Here is a 26,182-nt window from a genome sequence, read left to right on the forward strand (position 1 = left end):
TTCATCTTCATCTTCATCTTCATCTTCATCTTCATCTTCATCTTCATATTCATATTCACCTTCGTCTTCATATTTATCTTTTCCTTTATCCTGATCTATATCTTCATTCTTTTCTCCATTTACGTATTTACCCCCACCATTGTTATTAGGTTAGGTAGTTAAATTTTCCTTCCTCTTTTTCTTTACATTGTTTCTTTAGTGATATCATGTCATGTGTTGAAATTGGGTGTGATGAGTTGCAGTAAGGTGGAATTGGGTGTGGGAGTTACGGTGTTATGAATTCAGGTGTGGTGGTCTTAAGAGGTGTGGTGAATTTAGTTGTGGTGAGTTGAGGTGTGGTGAGTTAAGGTGTGGTGAGTTAAGGTGTGGTGAGAAAGTTGAGGTATGGTGAATTAAGCTGTGGTGAGTTTAGATGTGGTGAGAAAGTTGGGGTGTGGTGAGTTAAGGTGTGGTGAATTAAAGTGTGGTGGATTTAGGTGTGGTGAATTAAGGTGTGGTGAATTTAGGTGTGGGGAGTGAAGTAGTGGTGGATTTAGGTGTGGGGAGTTAAGGTGTGGTGAATTAATGTGTAGCGAACTCAGGTGGAGTAAATTTTTAAGCGGAGGTGAGATGAGTTGAGGTGAGTTAAGTTAAGTTAAGGGGTTAAGTTAAGATAAGTTATCTTTATCCTTATCTTCATATTCATCTTCATCTTCTTCCTCGTCTTGATCTTCATCTTCTTCTTCATCTTTATCCTTTCCTTAATCCTGATCTAAATATGTCCATTCTTTTCTTCATTTACATATTCACCCCCACCATTGTTATTAGGTTAGGTATTTAAATTTTCCTTCCTCTTTGTCTTTATATTTAGGTTTCTTTACTTTTATTTTAATTTCTGTATTTATCCCTTTCTTCTTCTCCATACTCAAAATTATCTCATCCTTGTTTGAGGCTAATCTATTCATGTACATACATACATACATCTTATTCCTAAACTGCTGCTTAGCACGTTTCTTTAATTCACTATCAATATTAAAGCATACATTTAGGAGGCATTTCCGCCCCAACCATGTACATGTATGGCATTGGTATTGGTGTGACTTTTGAATTGATTTTTTCGCTCTATTTTAAACTAATTTGAAATTTTAAAAATTGCCTGCACATCAGCATCAAAATACCTTTCTAATGATATATAATTGTTTATACCTTAGAAGTACAGTTTAGCCGTAAAAGGGGTGTAAAGGAAACATGATTGCCTATTTATATAATTGATTAATAATAATAGATTGGCACTCGAAATGTGTTAGTGCTTAGCCGAGCTTCTCCTATGCCTCGTCCTTCTCTTTCGTCCGGCATGGGCACAGATGCGCCAAATGTTGAAGAATCCCGCTTTGATGCGAATTGTGGCTAGAAGTTCGTACCGGGGTTAAAGCCAGTACTCGGCGGCGGAGTCTCTTTTCCACCACAAATCCAACACCGAATTTGCGCTGCTTTACATGGCAACTGAAGTAGACATCGCAAGGCTCCAAGCTTACCTTGCATTGCCCCGTCCATCGAATTTCTTGAATGGCAGCAATGCTAAACTTTGTCTTCGCGAGGACATCAACTAGCCGGCCAAAGGCACCTGGCCCATTGAGGGTCCGGACATAAAAAGAAGGGGGTCTCATCCGAGGCGTGTTTTTTTTCTCTTATTGGGCGAGTTTTTACGTGGCGGGATCCAAACCTAGCGCACGCGAAATTTTATGCCTTCTCACTTTAGCTCGCCCCTAAACGGGTATTTGTTCGCTAGCCAGAGTATACGTGGATATAAGTTTACGGACGCAGTGAGCTACGATTTGAACCGTAAGCACAATAATCACTTCTGGCTACTCCCAGGTAGAATTGGGATACTATCGATAGTACCGCCACTCGATAGTTTTCGAAACGATAGTTCTAAAAATCATTAGAATCGATAGTACTAGCGCACAGTGCTGTGTCTCCATATAAAAAGTGGGCAAAAATAGAATAATGGACGGATTTGAGTAAAAATTCGTTTCTTGGTGGACTAGAGTACGGAGATTTCAAAAATCATCAATTTTTTTTTTACCTAGCTCTTACATTTTTCATGGAAACTGAGATTGAAACTGCAAAATTTGATATTCAGAAGTAGTTCCAATACTGAGTAGTTATTTTATTATTTATACAGGACGTTTTCCTAATAATATTAAAGACTTCAAGGCTTCATTCTATGGCTTAATTCATGGCAAATAAGATTCCCTATATCTCTCTTATGCAAACCCTCTAGGAATGGCAGCTACTTTCATTTTGGTCCTTTTTGACTACAAAATGTTTTTTTAAATTGATTATATCTTTTGGTGTGGATGTCACACGAAAATTTGATTCATTCAAGACGACATTAAATACTCAAAAGACAAATATAATTTTGTTTTCCAGTTACTTCGCACGAACAAGAGTTGTTGCAAAATACTGAATCAAAAATTATTTGTTTTATCTAACGCCGTTTATTGAAAAATTAAAGTCATCATGCAGTCAAATTCCAAACTACTCAGCAAACACACTAGTTCATTGACCATATATTTTGTGGTGTATTCATACATGAATTGTGGTGTATTCATACATGAATTCATTAATGAATTTCGGGTTGAAATGATATTGATGTATATATTGACTAGTATGTCAACTGATATATTGCTGATGCAGAGGCTGACTAGTATGCCAACTGGTATAGTGCTGATGCAGAAGAGGACAATTGCCATCTCGTAGGACATCGCCGTGTTAAAAATACCAGTTGCTTATATGGAAAAAATTACAGAACTCGAACTAGTTGAGGCCGTGTGGCTGACTAGTATTTGATTAGTATAAAACTAATTGAGTTGACTGAAGGGTACTTATTACTTTTAAGTTTCTTCAGCATCGACTAAATACTCTTCCAGCTCGTCCATTGTATAAACTGCATTCCTTTTAAAAACCACTTCAGGATCTGATGATATTGTTAAGTATGACATCAAGTCTCTGTTTGTATGCTCCCGAGCAGTTTTACGTGTATGATCATATCGTACGATACGTATGTGTTTATGTAAAGCTTCCAGAGCTTCCTCTGAAAAATTGCCTGTGGGAATAAATTCGTAGTAGTAAAAAATGCCGAATAGCAACAAATCGATTTTCTTACCAATTGGTAGATCGAAATACTCAATAACCCCATACCCATGCATCAATATTTTATGCACGCTGCTAGGCATGTAGTACCATTCGTATTCAGTCAAATACATTGTTCTTGTCCTTATAAGGAGCTCTCTAAACGTGCCGATATTAATACGCATTCCACACGATATTAGTCGCAGTATTATTGAAAAATTTTGAATTAGCTCTTTATTAATGCCGGTAATTTCTGATGCCACTTCTGCATTTGAAAAAAATTTGCGAGCTGTGTTGCCATCATTAGTTGTTCCAAATCCAGTCTTTACTTGGTCCCCTATTAAGCCTAATCTTGTCCTAAACTCATTTTGAATCCTAACTTTATTCGCAGAAAAGGCGTCTTTGTTTTCTTTGCGAACTTGCCAGCATTTAAATGTTAAACGGTATGCGATGTGGAGTAAACACTCAAAACATCTAATCCAAGCATGCAGTGTAGACAACCCATACTTGTAATGATTAGCGATTGGTACTTTTGTAAAATTAGTAACATTCATTTCGGTCGGTTTGGCATGGCAAATAAAACAGTTACTGGAAGCATTAGTGCCAGTCAAAATATTGGCAACAGATCCATCAATCATGGTGCAATGCATTTGATAAGAAACTTGAATCCCTTTTCCGTTTCGTATTACAACATCATCTTCTAAGTTCTCAATTTTTCTCGACATATCATTATATTCGAATAGAACTAGTTCGCGGTTTTCCTTCTTGAAACTAAACTTAATTGGACGACAATAAAAAGACGATGAGCATTTGTTATTGGTCCATATATTTTTGTTGGATGACAAATCAATTAACCCCTAAAAAAATATTTATTTTTTAATAACTTATATGGCTTGTCGAAAAGATATAAGACCGTCATATCGCAAAATAGCTAATCGAGTAAATTAATTAATTCAGACCAGCCTTTTGCAAAATAATACTGTAAAAAGTTGTCAATGTAAATTAAAATGCCATTTACTGATCTAAACTCGAATTTATTTTTAAAGGCTATTGAATGTTTTTGGAAGACATATTAGATAATTTTTTGTTACCTCAGAGGGACTAGCGCAATGATGAACATAAACTCATCCGTTAATTTGTCGTCACCAAAATTTTGCTTATAGCGGCTATGCCCCGAACTTCCATCCATGCCCCACTTACAAACCAAAGAAGCTTTGGTTATGTCACCATTATCTGGGCTTAGTTCTAAAATACTTTGCGTTGTTTTCAGCAATAATGATTTCAGATCAACTACGGCTGAATATTCAGTCGATTTAATCGTTGGCAGCAAAGTTTGTTTTTTTGTTTGCAATGCGTTTAAGCTCGGTATACAATCTTTATGCAACCGGTTTATTTTTGCACGTAAACTATTATATTTACGATCTGATAGGTTCAGATCTATGTATAGTGCGAGTGAATCAGATATGGGCAAACCTTCGGTACTACTTTCAAAACATTCAACTTTGCTTGCTTTTTTAATTTTTTTTTCAAAGCATACTCGAGCTCTTCGATGGAATAGTTTTTCAACAAATGCTCTACCCTTCAATTTTTTGTTCTCCGTCAAGCTTTGCAAAATTCTTCTTTAGAAGGTCTTCCCCGGTCAGCACATTTATCCTTATTTCCATTGGAATCCGGAAGGGAAAGGAATGTCCAATTTAGCCATTTAGAATATGTTTTTTCAAAAGCGCTTCTTTTGCGACCACTATAATTCCACTTATTTTTCATCTCACTATTAAAAAGTTTTATTTTTTGATTCAAAAGTGCTTTGTCGCATGCGTGTATTAATTTGTCTTCAAATAATGCAGATAATGCAGACACTCTATCTGATGGACGAGTAGAAATCCAGATATCAGCTAAATTGAGTTTTTTATAATTGAATTCATATTAATATTAGTTTTTTCACTATTTTACGCTTCACTACACAGCACAGAACACTACCGCGTGTGTCTACAGTAATAAACTTTACTATTTTTAAAGAATGTTTTGGCATTTAAGTAATGGAAAATACTGTGGTAACTGTAATCAGTGAAATTTTTTTTTTGCAAAAGTTGATTTTATAACCTTAAAAAAACGATTTTTTTCGAAAAGCGCAATGAGTCAAAGAAAAAGGCCCCTTCTTTCAAATAAAAGGATAAAAAAAAACATACTTTTACATATTTTTTTTTTATCCCTTTGTAAACTTAGGAATTTTTTAAATTTTCTGCAACAAATTTTAGGGTGTAGCAAATAGGCCATTCCAGCCAGGAAACTCAATATTTTGTAAAAAGCTCTATAGAGTGGTTTCCCTAGAGATTTTCTAACTAGAAAAATTGTGTCTTAAGATAAAGTATAATAAATTGTATTTTTAGCAATTTTTTTTTTTAAAGCCTCCAGCTAAAGGCATTTTCATAAAAGAAAAAATATATAAAAAACACACAACTTTAAGAGGTTTTTGTGAGAACCTTATGAGATAAAAACAAAAACTAAGTCCAGATCCTTAATCTAGGATAAATTTCCTTTCCAACGATACCAAACACGTTGACATACGTGACAACAATTTTTCTGATTTTTGCCCGCTCATACAGCACTGTGTATCGTCGTGAAAGGTATTATTTGAAATTAAATAATTAATAATTATTAAAAAATTTATAAATTACTTTGTAAATTAAAAATACTATATGCATTTTTTGTAATTTGAGTGCATCAAAAAGAACTTCTTATAATAATAAAATAAACTTATTAATTTATGCGTCGGAATTGTATATACGTATATACATACACTTGCACCCACTTGAATAGCGACAGGCAAAATCGGAATTTATTTTTTATATGGAAAAATCTTAACATTAAATGGTGCATCATTTTGCAACACTTCCGCGAAAATTGAAATTAGCTCCAAAAATCATTATTTGCATTTGAATTCATTTATGAGTTTTCACAGTCTTTGAAATATGTAGATAAAAAACATTTCCATTTCCCTTCCCGTCAACGCTCAAGTTTACTAATAGCTTATTTTCTCAATACTTATTTTCAGCAAAGGCAATATACCATTAGCCAACTCTCAGCCGCTCTTCCCGCACTCGTACTTTTCAAAAGCGTTGACTGATTAAAATTGATGAAAATTTCCGACTGTGCTGGAGCCGCACTGCTATTGCCTCGAGCATCTGCAAGTGTCATTGCAATTAAAAGCGCTTAATTGCGCTACAATGAGGAGGAAAACAACTACAATAAAAACAACAGCGGCAATTGTTGGAAAATAAACCACAACAACAACAAGAAGAGAAGAAAAATAAAATAACAGCAAATGCAATTGGAAATTAGGAATAAAGTGAAGGGCAGAGCAAAAAGCAAGCGAATAGTGCCGGAAAAGTAGTGTGACAGAAAGTGAAGGGAGAGAAGTAAAAGAAGAAGGAGAGTAGTGGGCGTGTAAAAGCGTCAGCTAAATTGGACAGTTGAACGGTAAAGCAAAAACGGCGCAGCAGACGTGTAGACGCCGCCATGTTGCTGCCCACATCGTGCGGACCAGGGCCACCGCTTCCGCCGCCACCTCCACCGCCGCCGCCGCCGCCACCAGCATCATCAGCAATGCTGGACGCCCATGCCAGCAAACGCCATGAGTCACAAAAACGGGTGGAAAGACGTGAAAATTGTGAAAATGATGAAAATGTGAAACAAAAACAGCAAAAGTCAATAGTAGGTGGGGGCGAAATAAAAATGAAGGGAATGAAACTAAAAACTGCAGCAGCCAGAGTAGAAACAGAGGAAGAGCTATTGGCCGGCAATGTTTTGGTTGAGAAAATAGCATTCAAGTCAGTGGGTATAGGCGAGCGCAGCGTTGCTGTTACTGATGCTGATGATGATTTTAGCATAACAGCAACAACAGGAAATGCTCCAGCAGCATCAGCAACAACAATCAGCAATTGTGTTGCATTTATTGAGAAAAGCGTTGTTGACAAAAGCAAAAACAGTTGGTCAATTTTAAAATTACCAATGATGCTCACAGCAGCACTGACAACAGCAACAAAAACTCTAACAATGCCAGTGGCGAAAGAAGCAACAAGAAAAATTGACTTGAAAACAAAAACAGCTACTGACAAAATAATAATAACAGCAGACAAGAAGCGGGCAACAGTTGGCATTACAACAACTGCAACAAAAACATCGGCTACAAGCTCCGACATTCATGTAAATTCGGCCAGTTCAAAAGGTGCTGCAAAATTAACAACGCCAGCAGCAGCAACAACAACACCAACTACTAAATGGCTGCTAATGTGGCTAATGGTTTTTACTGTAATGGCCCAAGCGCCTCTACATCAAGTGGCTGCCGAAAAGAGCAAACACTGTGAGTATTCAAACATTTCAATTAACAATCAACAGAGATATCTATACAAGTATGAGTAGTAAACTTTAGAATATAAGTTTGTTTTGAATTATAAAAATTTTAAAACATAGAAAAAAATCTAATATTAATATTTTAATCCATTAGTGATAAATTACAAAGTCCAACAAACTTACAAAAACTATATAGGTATTATGAAAGGAGATGTATTCGTGACCAACTTTACCGAAAACAGCACTAGATGACAGGGTATTCGTTTTTCTTTTGTTAGGAAGGATTAAGGTTTTGTCATTCCGTCCGAAAGTGAAATTATTGAGAGACGAGCTGAGAAATTGAACGTTGGTTAGCGCGGAGTTCTTTAAGCTTCATTTCGATGTATTTTCCATGCAACATGGACCATGAGACACCTCTTAAATAGGCATTGCTTCTGTGAAGCCCTTCCATTCAGTGGCATCAATTTTAGTCAAAATTCTGAGGCAGCTGATTGATTTGCACACTTATTCATACATAACGACTTTACTGTAGTGGTGCCTTTCTGGAAATCGAAGGTCCTTTTTATAATTTTCTGCTAGTAGAGCTGTGTAAGAGAGGATGTCTGATGATGTGTAGCACGCTGCATTTTTGGAAAGAGGAAACTTTCTGGATACACTGTATTTTCTTAGCGAACTTCTAACAGTGGGAACGCTGTAAACCCTAACAAGACGGACCACATCTAGTTCACGTGACTCTTCCGGCAATTGGACGCTGTCTTCCTGTTGATTTTTGGCATAGTCAAGTTCTTGGACTTTGGCTATCGCGAAAGCCTAACATTGGCGAAAGACTATAGAAGGCATCTGTGTGCCTTAGAGTAATTGACGACTAATAGCACCCTTACCCTAGCTCTATGATACCACAGGAAAGCTGCCAATGTTTTATCCTGTCCGCATCTATTGCAATGCACTAAAGAAGACTACGCTTGTCAGAAAGCTGGAGCGGGTACAAAAGGTCATCCTCATTGGTAGACAGCTGCAGAAGTAAGACTTAAGGGCACTGGGTGCTTAACTTACTCAAGATAAGGATACTTTAACAAACCTCGAAGTTTCGATTTTATCCCTGATAATGTGGATCTCATCGAGGCTAGACTGGCGCCAATCTAGTTTCTTTCTCTACTCATGTCTTCACAAAGATCTGTACATAACTCACCATCAACCTTAACTGTATGCTCCTTATGTAAACTCGGCAAATGCTGGGCATGAACAGGGCATGATCTTTCTGCCCAAGATGACCGTTAGACTTACAAAGCCTCAATTCTCAATTCTGGTGGTGTATTGATAGGCCCCATTGAGATTATCGCGGTGAGACTACATAAAGGAACGGAATACTCATAGTCGAAGCTGCTTGGCAGACGACGGGGTGAAGTAATGTCAACACTTCTACCAGTTTTTACAAGTCTGTGGTCCTGCAGCTGGGAGGAGCTTTTTAGGATCAACATTTGCCGCAACCTTCTTTCGCTATAACTTAGCAGTTATCCCGTTTGTCTTAAAGTTAAATTTGGCAAGAAATGGCGGAAGTTTCTTACAAATATTCCTCTACTACTTTGCCTTATAAAGCAATAAAAATCGTAAGTCTTCGTGTAAAATATAGAAGTACTGGGCACTCTGAATTTGCTCACCTCCTACATAAATTCGACAATAAAATATATGTATATACAAAGGTGGTGTTGGATTTTAAAAATCTAATCCAATATGTGGTGCGATTTTTTTTTTAATTCAACTTTTTGCTCGACACTTGATAATCTGGGAGTTTACGGCGTTGCTGGATTCGAATCTGGTATAGAATTTTATAATTTCAGAATGACTGTTCCAAGATAAAGGACGATTAACTTTAAATTCAACATTTTTGCTCGAAATTGGAGACTCGGAGCTTTTCGGGATTTCTGAATTCAAACCAGGTGTCAGATTTTAAAAATTCTAAATGGTGAATCCATATTTGATCTACCATTTATAACGGAAATGTTAATACCGAACATACATACGTACATGGCGTATGAGTAACATTCTCATCTCATCAGAGTAACTCATACGCCGTGTACGTACGTTCGATTTTAACTTTTCCGTTATAAATTGTAGATCCAACATGGATACTCGTACATATAGATATGTATAAGCTAGAAGGCATAATGCGTTTTTATTTCCTGAAAAAAAAAAATAAAAATAAACAATCACATTTTCGTAGGCAGTCAAAACAAAATAAAAATAACAGTTGTAGATTTTTGCAAAAAAAATGAATATTTTAAACTACTGCGTGCTTTTATGTGCATATTGACATTTATTCACCCATTAGATATGCATTTTATGCGGCAAAATATTTATTGCTTCTAAAAATATCAATAAACTTTCCACGAATACACGTGTATGATAACAGATAATCAAATTTTGTTTACCTTTTTCTGTCAACTCAACCAGAATGTAATTGACCACACAATTTTCAATAGATATCAATAAAATACATATAAATTTACATATATGTAGCAAACGTGTTTCCCTTAGCAAATGTATAGCCGCCTGACGGGTTTGGGCCGCACCTCACCAACAATTTTTTTTTTTTTTAGTTTTAAGAATAGCTTTGAAGGAAAAACTAATTTTATGAAAAGTAAAGAAATGCGAGTAAAATCAATGTTTAGAAGCGTTTAGCTGTTAGTTTTCATTTAGCATATTAGGCGCATTAGAAATATTTCACTTTCAGTGCATCGAACACGCGACCTTCGAAGTATTACCTAAACATTTTGCCGCAATAAATCACCGTCGCCCACACTTATCCCTACAAAACCAAGTGGAATTATTTGCACAGTTATTTAAGCAAAAATGTAGTATGTTCATATTTACACACATACATACATGCATACGCCTCAATACACCTGCCGCAGTCAATTTCCATACATAAATATTTTTGCCGCAGTTTCCCTGTCAAATTTAGCAAAATATTCGGTGAATAACAAAAATCAGATGTAGGCAAAAATATTTACAAACATAACTACTCATTTGTAAATACACATATGTACATATATATGTAGTTGTTTTTTGGCGAAGTGATACATATCGCACTAATATGGCATACAAATGAGGCACACATAACGCACGTTTAATAATATTGAGAACCAATCCAAAATTTACGTTTTTTGGGATTTAATCATACAACTAATAGGCCCAAGATACCGTCAACTATCTTAAGGAATCCTAAAGGGCCTTGGTAGTCGATTTCCTTACTACTACATGTTTGACCATTGCGGCTTTAAAATAAGTGAATCTTTGCCTACCCAAGGCAAGGCAGTAAAAAAAATGTGTTCGGAAGTATCCTCGTCCTCAAGATAGATCTAGCATTCTGACTCTTTGATCATACCTATACGGTGCATGTGAAATCGCAGTCGCTTGTGATCAGCCATAGCCATCGTCGAAAGTCATAAAAAGTCAGCGCATGAAAATGTCAACGATTTGATTCTTTTATGATGAATGTGCCCAAGGAGTAAGTAACGAAGCGTGGCAAGCTTGGAAAATTGGGTAGAGATAGGTAAAATAAGGATAAGCTGTTTGACATTCCATCAGTTTTTTTAAAATGCTGTTGGGCAAAAATCTGACCTGCCCTGGAAAGAAACACTAAAATTCTAGATGCAATATCTAGTTAGATTATACTACTCCTCGATTCAGCTTTGATAAAAAATTTTCATAGCAAATCTCCGTGTAAAAAGCCTGATTCTAGTTCCATTTCAATCTTCAGTGAAGGCTCTAGAGCATGATGTCATAAGCTTGCGTATACCGGGGTATGGCAGATTCTTTCAAGCGGAAATAATAAGTATCAAGAAGATAGCGCTCTGCTCCATGAACTCTTCTGTAATAAAATAGGTACTCGATCACCGTCCATGCTTACAACGAGGCTGCGATTTAACGGTGCAATAATATCTCTTCGAAGGTAGAAATTCAACGTAGAATGGTTCTAAACAACTTGGCCATGCAATGCACTGGGTTCCCAGACACAGAAATATTCCGGAAAAAAGCATTGCGAAGGAGCAAAGAATTCTGACCAAAATGCCGGTAAGCAAACTATTCCAAAAAAAACATCATTCAAGAGGCCAATAGGTCCCGGTTCGACGAGGGCACTTGTAAAGCAACTAGGCTACTACGGCCGCAAATTGTCAGGAAAAAAATGGAAGAACTGTTCAGCCTCTCAAATGAGGACATTTCGAGGTCATGGCTTGTGTAACCGGTCATTGGCTATTTGTTAGGCACGCCCCGAGATTAGGAATATTCTCCCATGAATATTGCAGAAGTAGCAGAGACAAGGAAGAAGAAGAAACAGTTGAGCATTTCTTCTGTAGCTACCCTGATTTAGCTAAGAGCAGAGAGGGCTTTCTAGGAAGGCACTTTTTCGGCACTCTAACGGAAATATTTGGTGTAGCAATAAAACCAATCCTACGCTTCACAAGAGCTTCTAAATGGTTCTATGCAGAATAGTCACTGAGGCTTCCCGTGATTCACAGTGGTATCACAATGGATCTGCAAGGTCTAAGTAAGACTGCCAGAAGTGGGATGGTTTTATCAATGGATACTGTTCAGTGGGAATATATGGAGAGCGTAGGAGTGTATGACTTCTACCGCAGTTGCAGGTACGAGGAGAAGGTAAAGAGCTTAGAGCACTTTCTCTGCCACCGCAACGCCAACATAATTTGAAACATCTCTATTACGATTTACCAGTGGATTTACAATCCTTGAGTCCTCTCTGAGAAAATAGGTGGATCCTTTGCACGGGAATGTATATGGGGCATACATCGGGTTACGCTATTTATATAACATATTCAGGCGGAATCGGGGCCCTCAACATTCCGCACGGAGAGTGGCAGTCAACGTTACTTAAAGTAACCTATGTTAAATCGCTGCCGCGAAGTATTACCCGTAGAACAAAATAAACTTTGCAAAATCTTCACTGACCATTTTTGCTTCAATATTTTTTTTATTCAATAACAACAAGGTTAATGGCAAGTATGAGTTTTCCAACTTATTATACTTTCAACAATGAAACAAAGGGCAATATAGATTTTTAGAAAAATAAATAAAGTCAAAGGACAGTACCATGAGAGAAGAGATTGTCCTTTAAAATATTGCACGTATTTATAACATAAAATCCTTGTGAGTACTACACATGTTCGTACATGTTTTTTTTTTTTATAAATTCAAACGAACTTTTGTCGCTTCGCCGTAATACGTCAACAGATACACACCAACAGCAATACATAAATAATACATTTTCTCAATACTAATTTTCCAATAGGTTAGTCCTTTGATTGGACTTTCATTTCTGTTATTTTTGTCCGACACAATTTGTATTATGGTTGCAGCATGTATCTAGTTGCCATTGTTTCTATTATTGTCCACTTTGTTATTATGCTGCCACAAAGCAACACAACATTCAAACGTATCATATCAAGCAACACATAATATTGCGCACATAAGCCATTACCATTCGAAAGGCCTACGCACAAAAGTAGGTAACAAAAGGGAAAAATAACAAATATCAAATTTGTTTTTCCATCATACACAAACACACACACACACACACCCATCGCCACTCACACGCATGCCTACGCACATTTGCAAATGCCCTGCAGTGAAAAACCGAGCCAGTCAGTAAAAATACCAGTTCATTAACTAGAATGAGCTTCAGCGACATCTGCCTTTGAATGCTCAAAGTCAAAAATAAAACGCAATTAATTGCTTTCCTTACAAATGTCAGCATTTCGCGAAGACTACCGGAACTGGTTCTGAGGTCGTAGGTCCGCAGTCCGCCTGGAGGTGGTTAATATAATTACTTATTTCAATTTAAATATAAATTACAAATGTGAAAATCTTATTTCGTTTGCGAAAAAACATAAAGAAATACTTGTGGCATAAAAATGAAATCAATAAATGGAATTTCTTATTGAGTAAAAAGCTAAATTTAAATGCTACAACAAAAAACCTAAATAACAATAAGTTAATTGAAATAACAAATATTTTTGAAGCAAGCTTTGTAAATGTGAAGGAAAGCATAAATATTGGTTTACCAAATGTATCGACTCCTGCGTGCGCCACCTATCGGCAAAATTTTTAGAGAAGTTATTCCTTTTCATACTTTCTAAATATGAACAAAATCGGATTGTAAATACGGGGTTTTCAAATATTTCGACTCCTGTGCCACCTATCGGATCTTTCGTACTGCATTGTGGGCGGGTTCTGAGCCAACTGTGAAGTTTCAAGTCCATTGGTCATCGGGAAGTTGGTCAAAAATTGATTGCAAGCTTTGCCACTAGCAAACATACATGCATACATACATACTTACATACGTATATAAATAAATACATACAGAGCAAGTTAAATTAAAGTTGGCAAAAAAAATATTCCGACTAATTGATAACCTTCTCCTTTTTTGAACTCGGTAAAAAAAAGAAAAAAAAATCCTCACCCCAGGACTTGAACCTCTGAACTCAGGAATGAATCGTGCACTAGGCATGTCCACCGATGCGACTGCTGGAGCACCGCTAGCAAAATGACATACTTATCCCTTTCACGGGGGAAAAATTGGCCGACTATACCATCAAATGGTACGATACTACTAGTATTTATACTGGTAGATGCTGCGGACAATTGACATCTCGCGGGACAGCGCCATGTTACCAATCGCTAATATTGAAGAAGGCTAGAACTTGAACTAATCGGGCTGAAACGCTAACTGCTAGCATTCTACTTTACAACTATTAGCTTTCCCTGCAGGGTGGTAGTTGACAACACAAATACAAAGTAGCAAATTCGCATGCATTTGCACGCATTTACGACGCGTGTTTACAAGGCCTTTTGTGGCGCGCGGCTGCTCTTGATTGTCGTTGTTGTTGTTGTTGTTTTTGTTGTTGCTTATGTTTGTAAATTACTTTTGCTTTTGCTCTTTGCTGCGTAACACAGTTCATCACATGCCTACTTACATACATACAAGTGTACATACATATATTGTACATCTTGTTTGTCCGGCACAACCCCTTCCTTACTTCCCCCAACTGCATCGCTAGCCACGTTACGACTCGCCAGCCACATCGGCAAGCTTTGTTTCGTTCATCGTCTATGACATGCGGGCAAATTGCTGACAAGTGTGCTTTTTGTCATTTTATTGCATTAAATAAAATTGAATGGTTGGACAGTTGAATGCCTGAAATGATTCTACATGCGATTCCGGCATGTACGAGATGAGCGTTATGGTTGGTTGGTTGACCGCACAGTAGGGAGGAGAGAGAGAGGATGAGGAGAAAGAGAGGAGCAGCATTTGCGCGGCTTACATGGGCGAGCCGATGGCGAAAAGACATACTATCATTTTTTTTTTTTAAACTTGAAAGACCAGTAAGAACAAAAACGATGTTGATGTATGCATTATTTGCAAAAGCTGACAGGCCTAATGTTGCTTACATAGACCGAATACGTCCCTGATATTGCCAGACTTATTTACGACTCTTCGCCTGAAACAGTCAAGAAAATCAGTGAAGTTTTCTAGTCTTTGTCGATAGCCTCCTCTAGGTATTGCAGATATCCTACGTCGAGCTGCCAGAGACACAGCTTTAAAAGCGCTGGATATGCGCAAGTTGTTCACTTTCTGTGGCTTTTATTTCCCAGTGTTAGAGCTTGCGTCCGCCAAATACTAATACAATAAGTCTATCGTCCATACGCTTAAAAGAAGCGAGATATGTAGCTGATCAGCTTATTGTCGTACGATTTGCATTTGATCGCTACGTCTCAACCACCTGAGATATGCTTTCATAAGCAGTCTGTTGATTGATGCTTGGACGCTGCCTGTTATTGATTTGATGTTCATATTTTCTTCAAGCGAATGTTGTCCAGATGAACTAAGTAAGCATTTACCCAAGTTCTTAAGTTTCTGGATCAAAGTCAATACATAGGCTGGATAATGAATGCTGCAGCTCTCCTACGATTGTTCTATTTTGTACGCTTCCGTGTAACGGTATGTCTTGATTTGGACACGGTTTTAAACCTTTTCACTACCAGTCAACCTCTGTTATTATAATTGTTATTAGGGCGTACTAGCACAGTCGCTCTTCCCCTAAGCTATTTTTAAAGATAGGTTCTTTGAAGCATGCCATTTTCCAGATTCTGGACCGAGTATATTTTTAAGATTCCACAGAAGCTTCATTTTCACAAGGATGTTAGCTTACGTTTAATTGTTCTTTCCGGTATCCAGTGATGGTTTTTATATTCTTCCGCCTAAGATTAAGCAGTAGTCCCGAGACTCCACGATAGGTAGTTATAAATCTTTTGGATTGCCTGTTACCATGTCGTTTGTCACCAGTGCGCCGCGAATAGACCACAAAAAGGCTAAGAACCAGACAGGCTGCATTGAGCAACTAATTTTTCGGCCTTTCGTTACGATGAAATCCTGCATGCCCGGAAACTCCCAGATAACCTTATTAGTGGTTTCTAGTCAATAAAGTATACTTTGCAACTACATACATATTTACTAGCCTTAACACCGTTTTATATGACTCCAAGGCTCTTAAACTGTTCGACATCTTATGTGATTCCGGAAGTCTTTGGAAGCCCCGACTTGGAGTTGGCCTATCAAAGATGACGCTTTAGTACTTTGAAGGTACATCCTAAATCCAAGCTGAACCATTGCAAAAAGTTCCACTGCAGTCCTTCCTATTGTTCTGCGTTACAGAGTTTGCACATATTATCTGGGTCTGCAGGTGGCGTGTAGTGCAGCATATAGAGCTTCGGCCATTGTGGTCCTCATTCTCCATCTTATTGTCGCCCACCAAACCAGTACTGCGCAGCAGAGTCGGAATATTATCGGCGGAGGAGAATGTTTTAATATTGAGAGCAAGTCACCTATGTAGTTACTGCAACTAAGGATGATCTCTTCAAACTTCAATTTAGTTACAGATCTTCTTTGTTGCGCATATCGTTATGAAACCGGGCGAATACCCTAAGCTAAATGCTATTTTGGTCAACGAATTCTAGGTACGATGATCTTATAAATTGGCCCAACGAAGATCCACGACAGGCCAATGAAAAGTCCGGGCGTATGAACTCCCTGTGAACCCCATTTCCTCGTGAGTATAAAAGTATCTGCCACTGAATACACGTCCGAAGATTGGAATCTCAGTCTACTTTATCAAATTCACAAGAAGGGAAATAAGCGTTCTTAATATTACCTATGTTGCTTTCGCATGCAGATTATATCGACGTCCTTGGCCTGAAACAAAGGCAACGATAAAAAGCTAAAGAGGTTGGTCTTGCAGTGAACGGGGAAAAGACAAAGTACCTTCTGGCAACATATAAAAAGACTTCGCGTATTGGAGCACATGTCACTGTTGGTAACTTTGAAGTAGTTTGACTTTGTCTACCTTGGCTCCAGCATAAACACCACCAGTAATATTAGCCTGGAGAGCGAGAAAAGAATAACTCTTGCCAACAGGTACCACTTTGGGCTCGGTAGGCAATTGAAAAGCAGTCCTTTCTCTATTAACAAAAATTACGCGCTATAAATTTCTCATAATGCCCTCCATTTTATATGGCGCAGAAAGGTGGACGATGTCGAACAAAGATGAGAAGGCCTTGGGGGATTTCGAGAGGAGATCTATGTATATCCCTGCCTGCGTAGGCGACGAGTGCCGAAGAAAATGGAATGACGAGCTGTATGAGCTTTTTAACGACAAGCGCATAATTAAGCGCACCAAAAAAATAGATGCGCTGGCTTGGACTTGTCTTACGCATGGATGACGAGGCTGCAGTGAAAAAATACGGCGCGCATAAACCCCATGGCAGGACTAAGTGCATAAAACCCTGTGTGCCCTTACGACGGACAACTGATGCAAATGCGCAAATGAGTGAGGCAACCGGCGTAGTTTTTTTGGTCTGGGAAACCCGACAAACGGTTGTAGTGCCAATTAAGAAGCCGGGAATATCGCAGACTGATCGAAGATTCATTTGTTGAAGTTAATAGCAAAAATTTCGGTAATCTTATTTAGCAACTAGTTCGTTAGTAATTAGTTTAAAAGTGCTTTTATTTTAAGTAATTTATGCATAGCTTCGCCGGTGATAAAAATGTGTAGCATGTACCTAAGCTTTTTTCTGTAACCTCCTATAATAACAAGTTGTTAAACAAATTTCCTAGAGGATAACTACAACTGATACATATGCACAGCATAAATAATACATGTATTAGTATAACACAGCCGGCTGCTTGTCACGCTCATTGATCTTCGTTCACAATTTGACGTAAATCAAAAATATTGCAATCAATTTGCCTTCCCTTCCTTTTCGCATAACAACGCACATGCGAACATTAATTTACATTTTTGTCCTTTTTGCAGTTTAAATATTGTAACTGTGCGAACACAAGATTGCGTATTTGTAGTGCAGTCAATAAATACAAAATAGCATGTTTATTTGTTATTTTTTTATTGTTAAGATTTATGCCTGTTCAAAAATAATTTTTCACAATTTGTTTGCCATTTTTTGCGATTTTATTTCACTGGAATTACGTGTCACACTTACTTAATCAGTTTATCATATTTATTAATATTTGCATAGCATTTGCATTGATGTACATTCCGCAATGCGTGAGTACGTATGTAAACTACCAGCAAAAAGTTTTGGCGCAGCTGCTTTTTTACAATATATGCCACAATTTTTATTGAAATATTTTTCCGACAACTTTTTATAAAAATATGGTTTATTTCACAACAAAAAAACATAAAAATACAATTTCTATACTTTGTGCAAAACTCGCGAATATTCAGCAATAAAGTGGAAGTTCTTAGCAGCTACGAATTACCGTTGATTTTTGAAATTTTTCTTCCCGCAGTCTCTTCCATACAAAAAAAAATTTCGAAAATACTTTATATGAAAAAATGCAAAACACTTCCAACAAAAAAAAAAATTCTCAAAAATCAATGCGATTTTTGAATAACTCCGAACTTTTAGAATTTAATGGGCTACAAATCTGCATATTTAGAAAAATTCTAAAACATCTGATTAAAAAATTGAAAATTTGCATGAAAATTTGCTGAATTTTCGCCCTGTTTTGCACAAAGTTTAGAAATTATATTTTTATGTTTTTATTGTGGAATGAACGATTCTTTTATATAAAATTGTCGGAAAAATATTTTAATAAAAATTGTTGCATATATTGTAAAAAAGCAGATGTGCCAATACATTTTTCCGGCAGTGTATAACTCAATTGTCTACTCTCGGCAGTTTAACGATTTAATTGATTTTTAACTTTCTGTTTCTTGTTGTCGAATATTATTCATATTAATTCTGTAATTATACGAATATCATATTTTGAAGTGGATAAAAATGTTGAATGTGTTCACTTAATCAGCTTGAATTAACAGAGAGAAATATATATTTTTTTTTGTTTCGTGAAAATATAGTACTTCAATTAGAAAGTTTATGCTTGCCAGCTACTCGATCATATCAATGTGTACAACCAATAAGGCTTCTTAGTATTAGAGATGTACGAGGTTGGTCCACATCTGGCCCCTGCCTTGAATCAGTGTTGCCAGTGACACATTTTTTCTTACCAAAACTAACCAAAATCTACCACACATTTTTTTTTAGTTTTGAATTTTTGTTTTCGATATCAAGTTCAGTAAAAAATAGATAACATAACATTTAGTAAAACTAAAACCAATCTACTACAATAAAAACAAATTAGCTCCGCGTAACCATTAATCTTACGTCGGTAATACTCGCGCTGCGACCTAAGAAGATCTATTGTGCTAAACCCTAATTGTATTTACTCCAACATTAGGCTGGTTAAGAAGTTAAGCACTTTGGAGGATGCTATGTTCCAAATTTTGGATGGAAAAAACAATCGTTTCCTAAGGTGTATCAGTCTGCTATTTATTCAAATGGTACCTTAACTTGCAGTGTCCTGTCAGGCGGCCAGTCAGAGTTCTAAGACCCTCCCAGCTAAGTTCAAGTAGTCTTTAGGAGTTCCTCATGGAAGTAGTTATATATCTCTTTGCATTTGGACTCCACACTGTGCGAGTCATTCGGTCCTTTCGTTGCCTTCAAACGCCGAAATTCACCACAACGTTGCGCTATTGCGGGCTCCCAGGGGGTTCAAAATAGTTTTACAGCTGACCACGAGCCTTGATACTGTATTAAGAAGGCATTTAAAGCTGCTTGACCATCCGACGTTATCTTTTTTCTAGCCCCATTTGTCCTTATACGAAGACATTCACAGACTTCGATCGTGAAGACTTCCCATTTGGAATATGATTGGTTATGTGACCATTGGCAGACCTTTGCGGGATCTTGACGTTAGATTTCCTACAAGGGAGCAATGGAGAGATCCAGAAACTATCATGGGAAGCTCGGTAAAAACTTTCCATACAGACGGCACAAAGACTCAAAATGGTACTGAAGCTGGATGGCATCTGGATGGTAACTTCATACGCTTTACTGCTTTGGGTCCACTGGCAACGGTCTTTCAATATAAAAAAAAAGTCAAGGAATGTAAGTTTAGGCTAAACTCCGCTAAAAGTTGGAATGAGCTTGAACTTGTGTGGGTACTGGAACACAACAGTGCTCAAGGTAACGAGTTGCCTGATGAGTATTCGAACTGAGGTTATCTGGAGCGTCGAATTGGGCACGAGAAAATTTTAAGGCCAAGCATAGCGGGAACATTCGGGTACATTAAGCAATTTATAAATACAATTCATGGGATCCGTTGAGTGGTATTAACATCTGCAAATCAACCAAGAGTTTCCTGAAAACGCCTCACAGGATGGTATCAAAATTCTTTCTCAGAAAAAGAAGGAGTGATATACAAGCCCTGTTGGGACTGATTAAGGGGCGCAATCCGTGAGGACAACATATGGTCACCATAGGCATCTTCAACGATTCACTGTATACATCTTGCTTGATGGATGAGGATAGTACAGAACATTTTCCTTGCCGCTATCCTACCCTCAGCACACTTAAGTAGATGGTTCAATTTATGGTTTGAATGCATTGAGAATGGATGAGATCCATTCATTCTACAATTCATAAGGGGGTCTGGCAAATTTGCAGAGGAGCAATGAACAGGAAACTGCTCAAGTTATTCGTCATGGTGGCAATACTAATTTCAATGTGGAATTGAAAGATTCGATTCATCGTTATTGAGCTTGAACGGGAAAAACAATGATGCAGTCGCCAGGACGTTACTTACCCAATCGCACAATGTATAGTCCGTTACAATTTATAGTTCAACTGTTGTTTTGTTGTTTGTGGGAAGTGTTGGCCAAAATTATTATACGCGTTAGTGACAACCAAATAAAATTGTATTACAATTTGCCATAGGTCTCATGGTGGAATTATACAAGGTGTTGTACGTAGTGACAGCTCAAGTCGACGGCTCCCTTACAAAAGGTTGTAATATGGAAGAACGAGAGAAACGGGAAGAAAAGAAGCACGCTTTGCGAAGTAGTACGAAATTTGGTACTCTTTCATATCAAATTTTGCATATAAATAGTAACAAACGGTATATTATGATAAGCTAAATTTGCGAAAGTAGTATATATTACGTAGCACTTATGCAATAAATGGTAATTTAGTTTATTAAACACAATGTCCTATAATTATAGTCAAACTTCCAAAACCGCTTTGGGGTCTAATTTTTACCCGAAAATACTATAAGATGATTTATATAACTTACAAAAATTTCGCCATCAAAAAATTAGTGGTGACCCCGAGTCGTTACAACATGACGGAGTCGACAAAAGGGCGCATCGACGGATGGGGAAAATATTTCATCGAACAAAATGCCAACTAAAGATGTGGAGCTTGTATCGCAATGCAAGCTGCGACCGTTCTGAACTGAGATGCCAAACAAATGGTTTCTACAAATTGAGGCCACCTTCAGTCGTACAAGACCACATCTTATGTCCGGAAATATAATCTGGTCCTCTCAGCAATTAGCAGCGATGCTTTAAAGGAAGCTGCGGATGTTTTAAAAGCCGTACCAGCTCAAGACCGATATATTAACCTCTAAAGTCAACTACTGTCACGTTTTACTGATTAAGCCGACCCACATAGGGTATTTGGCTGATTTTAGGCCTTTGGAGAATACACAAAGCCAATGTTTTTTGTCGAATTAATGATTTTAATTTTTAATTTAATTTTGTCAACGAATAAGAATAAAGTAAATGTCAAAGAATTGTTCAGTGATTGCAAATCAGTTTTGGAATAGGGAATGAGGTAGTTTAGTTTTTTTAAAGGCGGTAAAATGTAGTTTTTTCAAGAGGGAAACACCGATTTTGCTAAGGGAGCCAAGATGGCAGATTAGAGCGAGAACGCTGTCAATATCCAACACCTTGTATTATTCCACCATGATAGGTCTATAAAAGTTATGAATTGGTGTGCTTTTTTGTTTGTGATCACAGTTTGTTTATTTGTTTATTTTCTATCAGCATTGGCTGACGTACAAAACATCTACGACATCAACAATCCAAGTCGTAGTAAAACAATTTACAAAAATATGAACAACTTCATTGAAAATTTTTACTACGGCCACAAAGTACATACTTTTAACCAAATACAACTATGTACATACATAGTTTTTACGCCCAAGTTTTTACTACTTTTAGCCCTAAAATGAGTAGCATGTGGCCGCTTCAAAAGCACTTGCAAAGTTGCATGTAAGTGTGTGTGTTAATGATGAACCGTAAAGTGTGTTGTTGTTGATGAAATATTAGTGGATACTAAAAGAAGGGGTATGCGAATGCAACAGTAACGGCAACAGCAACATCAACAAACATTCGTCTATTATGTCATTCTCACTACTTATTCAGTGGGGGTATGTGGCCGAGAACAGTGTGCACACGTGCGGTTGTATTTGTTATTAAAGTGCATTTATGTTTTAGTGAGTATAATTTGATGTTGCCAATATTCCATTTTCCAATTTTATTTGCTTTTATGAACATTTACTCAATTTTGCAATTGCCGTACTCGTAATTCAAAGTGGCATAACTACTTAAATTGTAAAATTAAAAATTCTTTATTATTCGTTGATTTGCCATAATTTGTGCTCCACTTTCCTTGCTGCTACTACATACTTATGTATACATATATACTTATAGAAAATATATGTTTGTGTGCATGTTTGTACACTCGAGTGTGTGTGTGTGTGTGAGTGTCGCAGCAGCTGCACAACGGCGCGTCGTCGTTGGCTTGAATGTTGCCACGGGTCGCGCAGTTTTTGCAACTCTGCAACATTTACTACCACTTTGCTGCTGTGTCATTAACACACTTTACCGCCCATTCGCTTTGCGCATTTTGTTGCCAGACGCAAGGCTGCTACGTAAATAAGAAGTACAAAAAAAAACCGAACAAAATGGCATTGCCAGCACAAAGAAGAAAATAAGTGTGGAAAATGTTGTCATTAAAGCTGCAGAAATTATTATGAGTCCATGTGGAATGTGCTCAGCGTAGCAAGGCAACTAATGAAAAAGCATAGCAAAAAATGTTAGTTTGTTGGAAATGTATTTTACGCGTGGAAAGTACTCACAGTTGCTAGAGAAAAAGTGGTAGTAAAGCCGCTTCCCCAGCTGGGTGTCTACATTACATTTTCGCTTGTAGTAGCAGCTCCAACTCCAAGCTCCACCCACACGATTTGCACTTTGTTGTAGTTTCAGTTGACATTTCGTTTTAAAACTGCACTAGAAACTTGTTCGAAAGACTAAGTTGTAGCTACTGTCACCCACACTTATGTATGTATGTATGTACATAGTTAGCCTACAACTTCCCCAAAACTATGCACAAAATTGAAAAGAAGGAAAATATTTATAATTAATTTTATTGAAGTTTGAAGAGCGAACAAAAGGTTACGCCCAGTCAGTGTGGCACTTGAAAGTACTAAAACATGACTGTAGGTGGGTATGCGCTTTAGGGTTTCCCGAAATTTTTTTTTTGTGAAATTCAATTTAGAGGGTTTCTCTAAATTTTTTCCTTTTGCTCAAGATAACATAAGTATATTTAAAGCAGGGGTCGTTAAGTTTCTGTAAAATTACAAAATTGTTATTTTTAATTTTTTTTCGATCAAGAATACTTGGTTAATTTGGATATTTAATTTTTTGGTAAACTTTAATTGTTATTTTGTGTAGTTTATTTTCGATCAAAAATAATCATTATTTTGGATTTTTTTCGATAATTTACATATAATGTATACTAGAAAATTAAGCGCAATAAAATGTATCGAACTGGTGGCAACCCTCCTCAAAAATATTTTCGGCAGTAGACTTTCCTAAACCTCTTTAGTTTCATACCCATATTGCAATATTAAATTTATCTTATCAATTAAATTAAATTAAAATTTTCAAACAGGTGGCAACTCCCTGATTTTTTCTTTTCATATTTTGTTCAGGGCTTAGTTGGAGTGTATATACATATTGTCGGCGAAACTGCAAAACGTTCAATGTCCATTATTACTACTTGTGGCGTCTATATCTGAAGGTATCTGTAAATCGTTTTGTAAAATAATGAGAAAACTCTCTTCCTTTGTCTGATTAGTTGAGCGAGTAACATATGCGTTCAGCTATAAATAAAAAAAAACCCTTTCAATGAAAGAAATAATAAATAATTGACATAAGTAGAACGTATTGCAGTATCACCGACGCACACTGTGCCCTTTTTCAATTTAAGCGTGCCGAAAGTCCAAATCAAAATGATTTCAGATGACCGTGATTTTTGGCATTCTGGCTGACAAATATTCGGCTACTAAGATCAGCTAATAAATTTATAAGAAACAACAACAACAAAAATAATCGGTGTCAAGCGTTGCTTATTGTGACGCGTAAAAATATTATTTTTTTTTGGCGTGAAGTTTTTCGCGTTTTTGGCAGTCATCCGAAGCGCATTTTTTGACGAGTGGCTTAAAGGCAAAAAATATGATAATAACGGTGCTGTAATGAAACATATTTTGGATAAGGTGGGAGGGGACATTGACCATGAAAGATTAAAAGAGCTTATCGGTAAGATCTGTTGTCGATTTCGTTTAAAATGGGGCCGCTGCTTTCGTATGAATTTCCATTTTCTGACGTAACTTCAATATCATAGGTACATCCATTTAATAGTTACGACTTTTGGCACGCTAAAATTGAAAAAAAGGGCACACTGTGCGACGATGTGTAGTATAAACACATATACTTTCGCAGAACTTGCACCTTTCTTTGTATTTTGATTTACTCTCAGTTGGCAGTAAAGTCCACTACTGATTTGATATCCAACGGGAAGCAATATTTTGCCAATGGTTATATATTACAAATATTTTGCTTCTGCAAAGAATTTGCAACTATTTACTACTGTAAGTTAATATATCTGTTTTCAAATAAAACAACTTTACATTTCCGAAAACTTTCATTTGTAGTACTTCAGATTTTTAATTGTGACGGGCATTAGAGTTGCCTGTGGGATCTGTGGTTGACACTGCACATGCAGTTTGAAAAAAGTTTTTTTGATTTCCAAAAAAAAAAAAAAAAAAAAATATTCTTATTTGCGCCTCCACTCTAACCGGTAGCTTGCACTTTTTCATTATTATATTATTTCCCTTTCAGCGCCGTTCATTCTCATTGCTTTCAGTTTGTAGCCTGATAATGATATTGCGTTTAAATAATTATCATTTAAATTATAATTTATCGCGTATAAAGCGAAAGTACACGCATTTGCATGTACTTCTTTCGCCATTTTTCTCTGTTCTCCCCACTTTTCACTGCCTTGCTTGGCACAACTTACTTACTTACATATATGCTTACATGTGTAAGCGGTCGTGCGGGCATGGTTGGCACTCAGCGACTCATAAAAACTGGTTACACGCGGCGTATACGTAATACTTAATTTGTAATTTGTAATTTGCTGGTACAAGTATAGTTAATATGCATGTAAATTGTGATTTTCTGAATCTGCGACGCTTCTTCGTTCTGACACATACATGTTTCTGGCAACATACATACATATGTATGTTGGCGTCAGTGTATATGTGTGTTTGTATGTAACTATACACTCTGCGCATGCAATGGCAATTAATTAGTTTTATTGCTCGGATTCATTCGTTTTCATGTAGTCTTTGGCAGAAAATTCGCTTAAATTTTTTTCAAAGAACATTTCGTGTAAATTATCGTAGTTATTGTGCGAGCGAGACCTTCTAAATTGTAATGATGGCATCGGGTTTTTTAATGACGTGATGTATGTATCTACTTTAATATGAGACAAAGACTTCTAAAGACAATTTTAGAAATAAACCGACATGCTTCGCTGCACCTTAACAATATTTTTGCGTTGTTACTATCTCTCACTACATCCAAACCACTTTTAATTCCTATCGTCTTGAAGGTACATATGTATGTAGCTGGGATGGGCGTTTTTGAATGAATTTTTATTTTTTCATAATTTTTATAATTTTGAATGACGAATAAATTTTTATTCTTTATTCAAACACTTTCGAATGATGAATAAATTTTTATTCTTTATTCAAGCCCTTTAGAATAATGAATAAATTTTTATTCTTTATTCAAACACTTTCGAATGATGAATAAATTTTTATTCTTCATTCAAGCACTTTAGAATAATGAATAAATTTTTATTCTTTATTCAAACACTTTCGAATGATGAATAAATTTTTATTCTTCATTCAAGCACTTTAGAATAATGAATA

General features: G+C 36.7%; 2 protein-coding genes across 2 annotated transcripts in view; one reads left to right on the forward strand and one right to left on the reverse strand.

Annotated features, from left to right (window-relative positions):
* The window catches only part of LOC118740223, a 7,096-nt gene extending 3,848 nt beyond the window's left edge, over nt 1-3,248 (reverse strand). Inside the window, exons 1-2 of the mRNA XM_036471720.1 lie at nt 3,149-3,248; nt 3,020-3,088 (exon numbers count right to left, since the gene is read on the reverse strand). Coding sequence (XP_036327613.1) covers nt 3,020-3,088; nt 3,149-3,248 — 169 coding nt within the window. The remainder of the gene's footprint in view (nt 1-3,019; nt 3,089-3,148) is intronic.
* Nucleotides 3,249-6,170: 2,922 nt separating this feature from the next.
* The window catches only part of LOC118739608, an 82,070-nt gene continuing 62,058 nt past the window's right edge, over nt 6,171-26,182 (forward strand). Inside the window, exon 1 of the mRNA XM_036471035.1 lies at nt 6,171-7,474. Coding sequence (XP_036326928.1) covers nt 6,631-7,474 — 844 coding nt within the window. The 5' untranslated portion in view covers nt 6,171-6,630. The remainder of the gene's footprint in view (nt 7,475-26,182) is intronic.

The sequence above is a fragment of the Rhagoletis pomonella genome, unplaced genomic scaffold (assembly GCF_013731165.1).
Source record: "Rhagoletis pomonella isolate Grant_MI unplaced genomic scaffold, Rhpom_1.0 Rhpom_scaffold_00005, whole genome shotgun sequence".
In the NCBI taxonomy this organism is placed as follows: Eukaryota; Metazoa; Arthropoda; class Insecta; order Diptera; family Tephritidae; genus Rhagoletis; species Rhagoletis pomonella.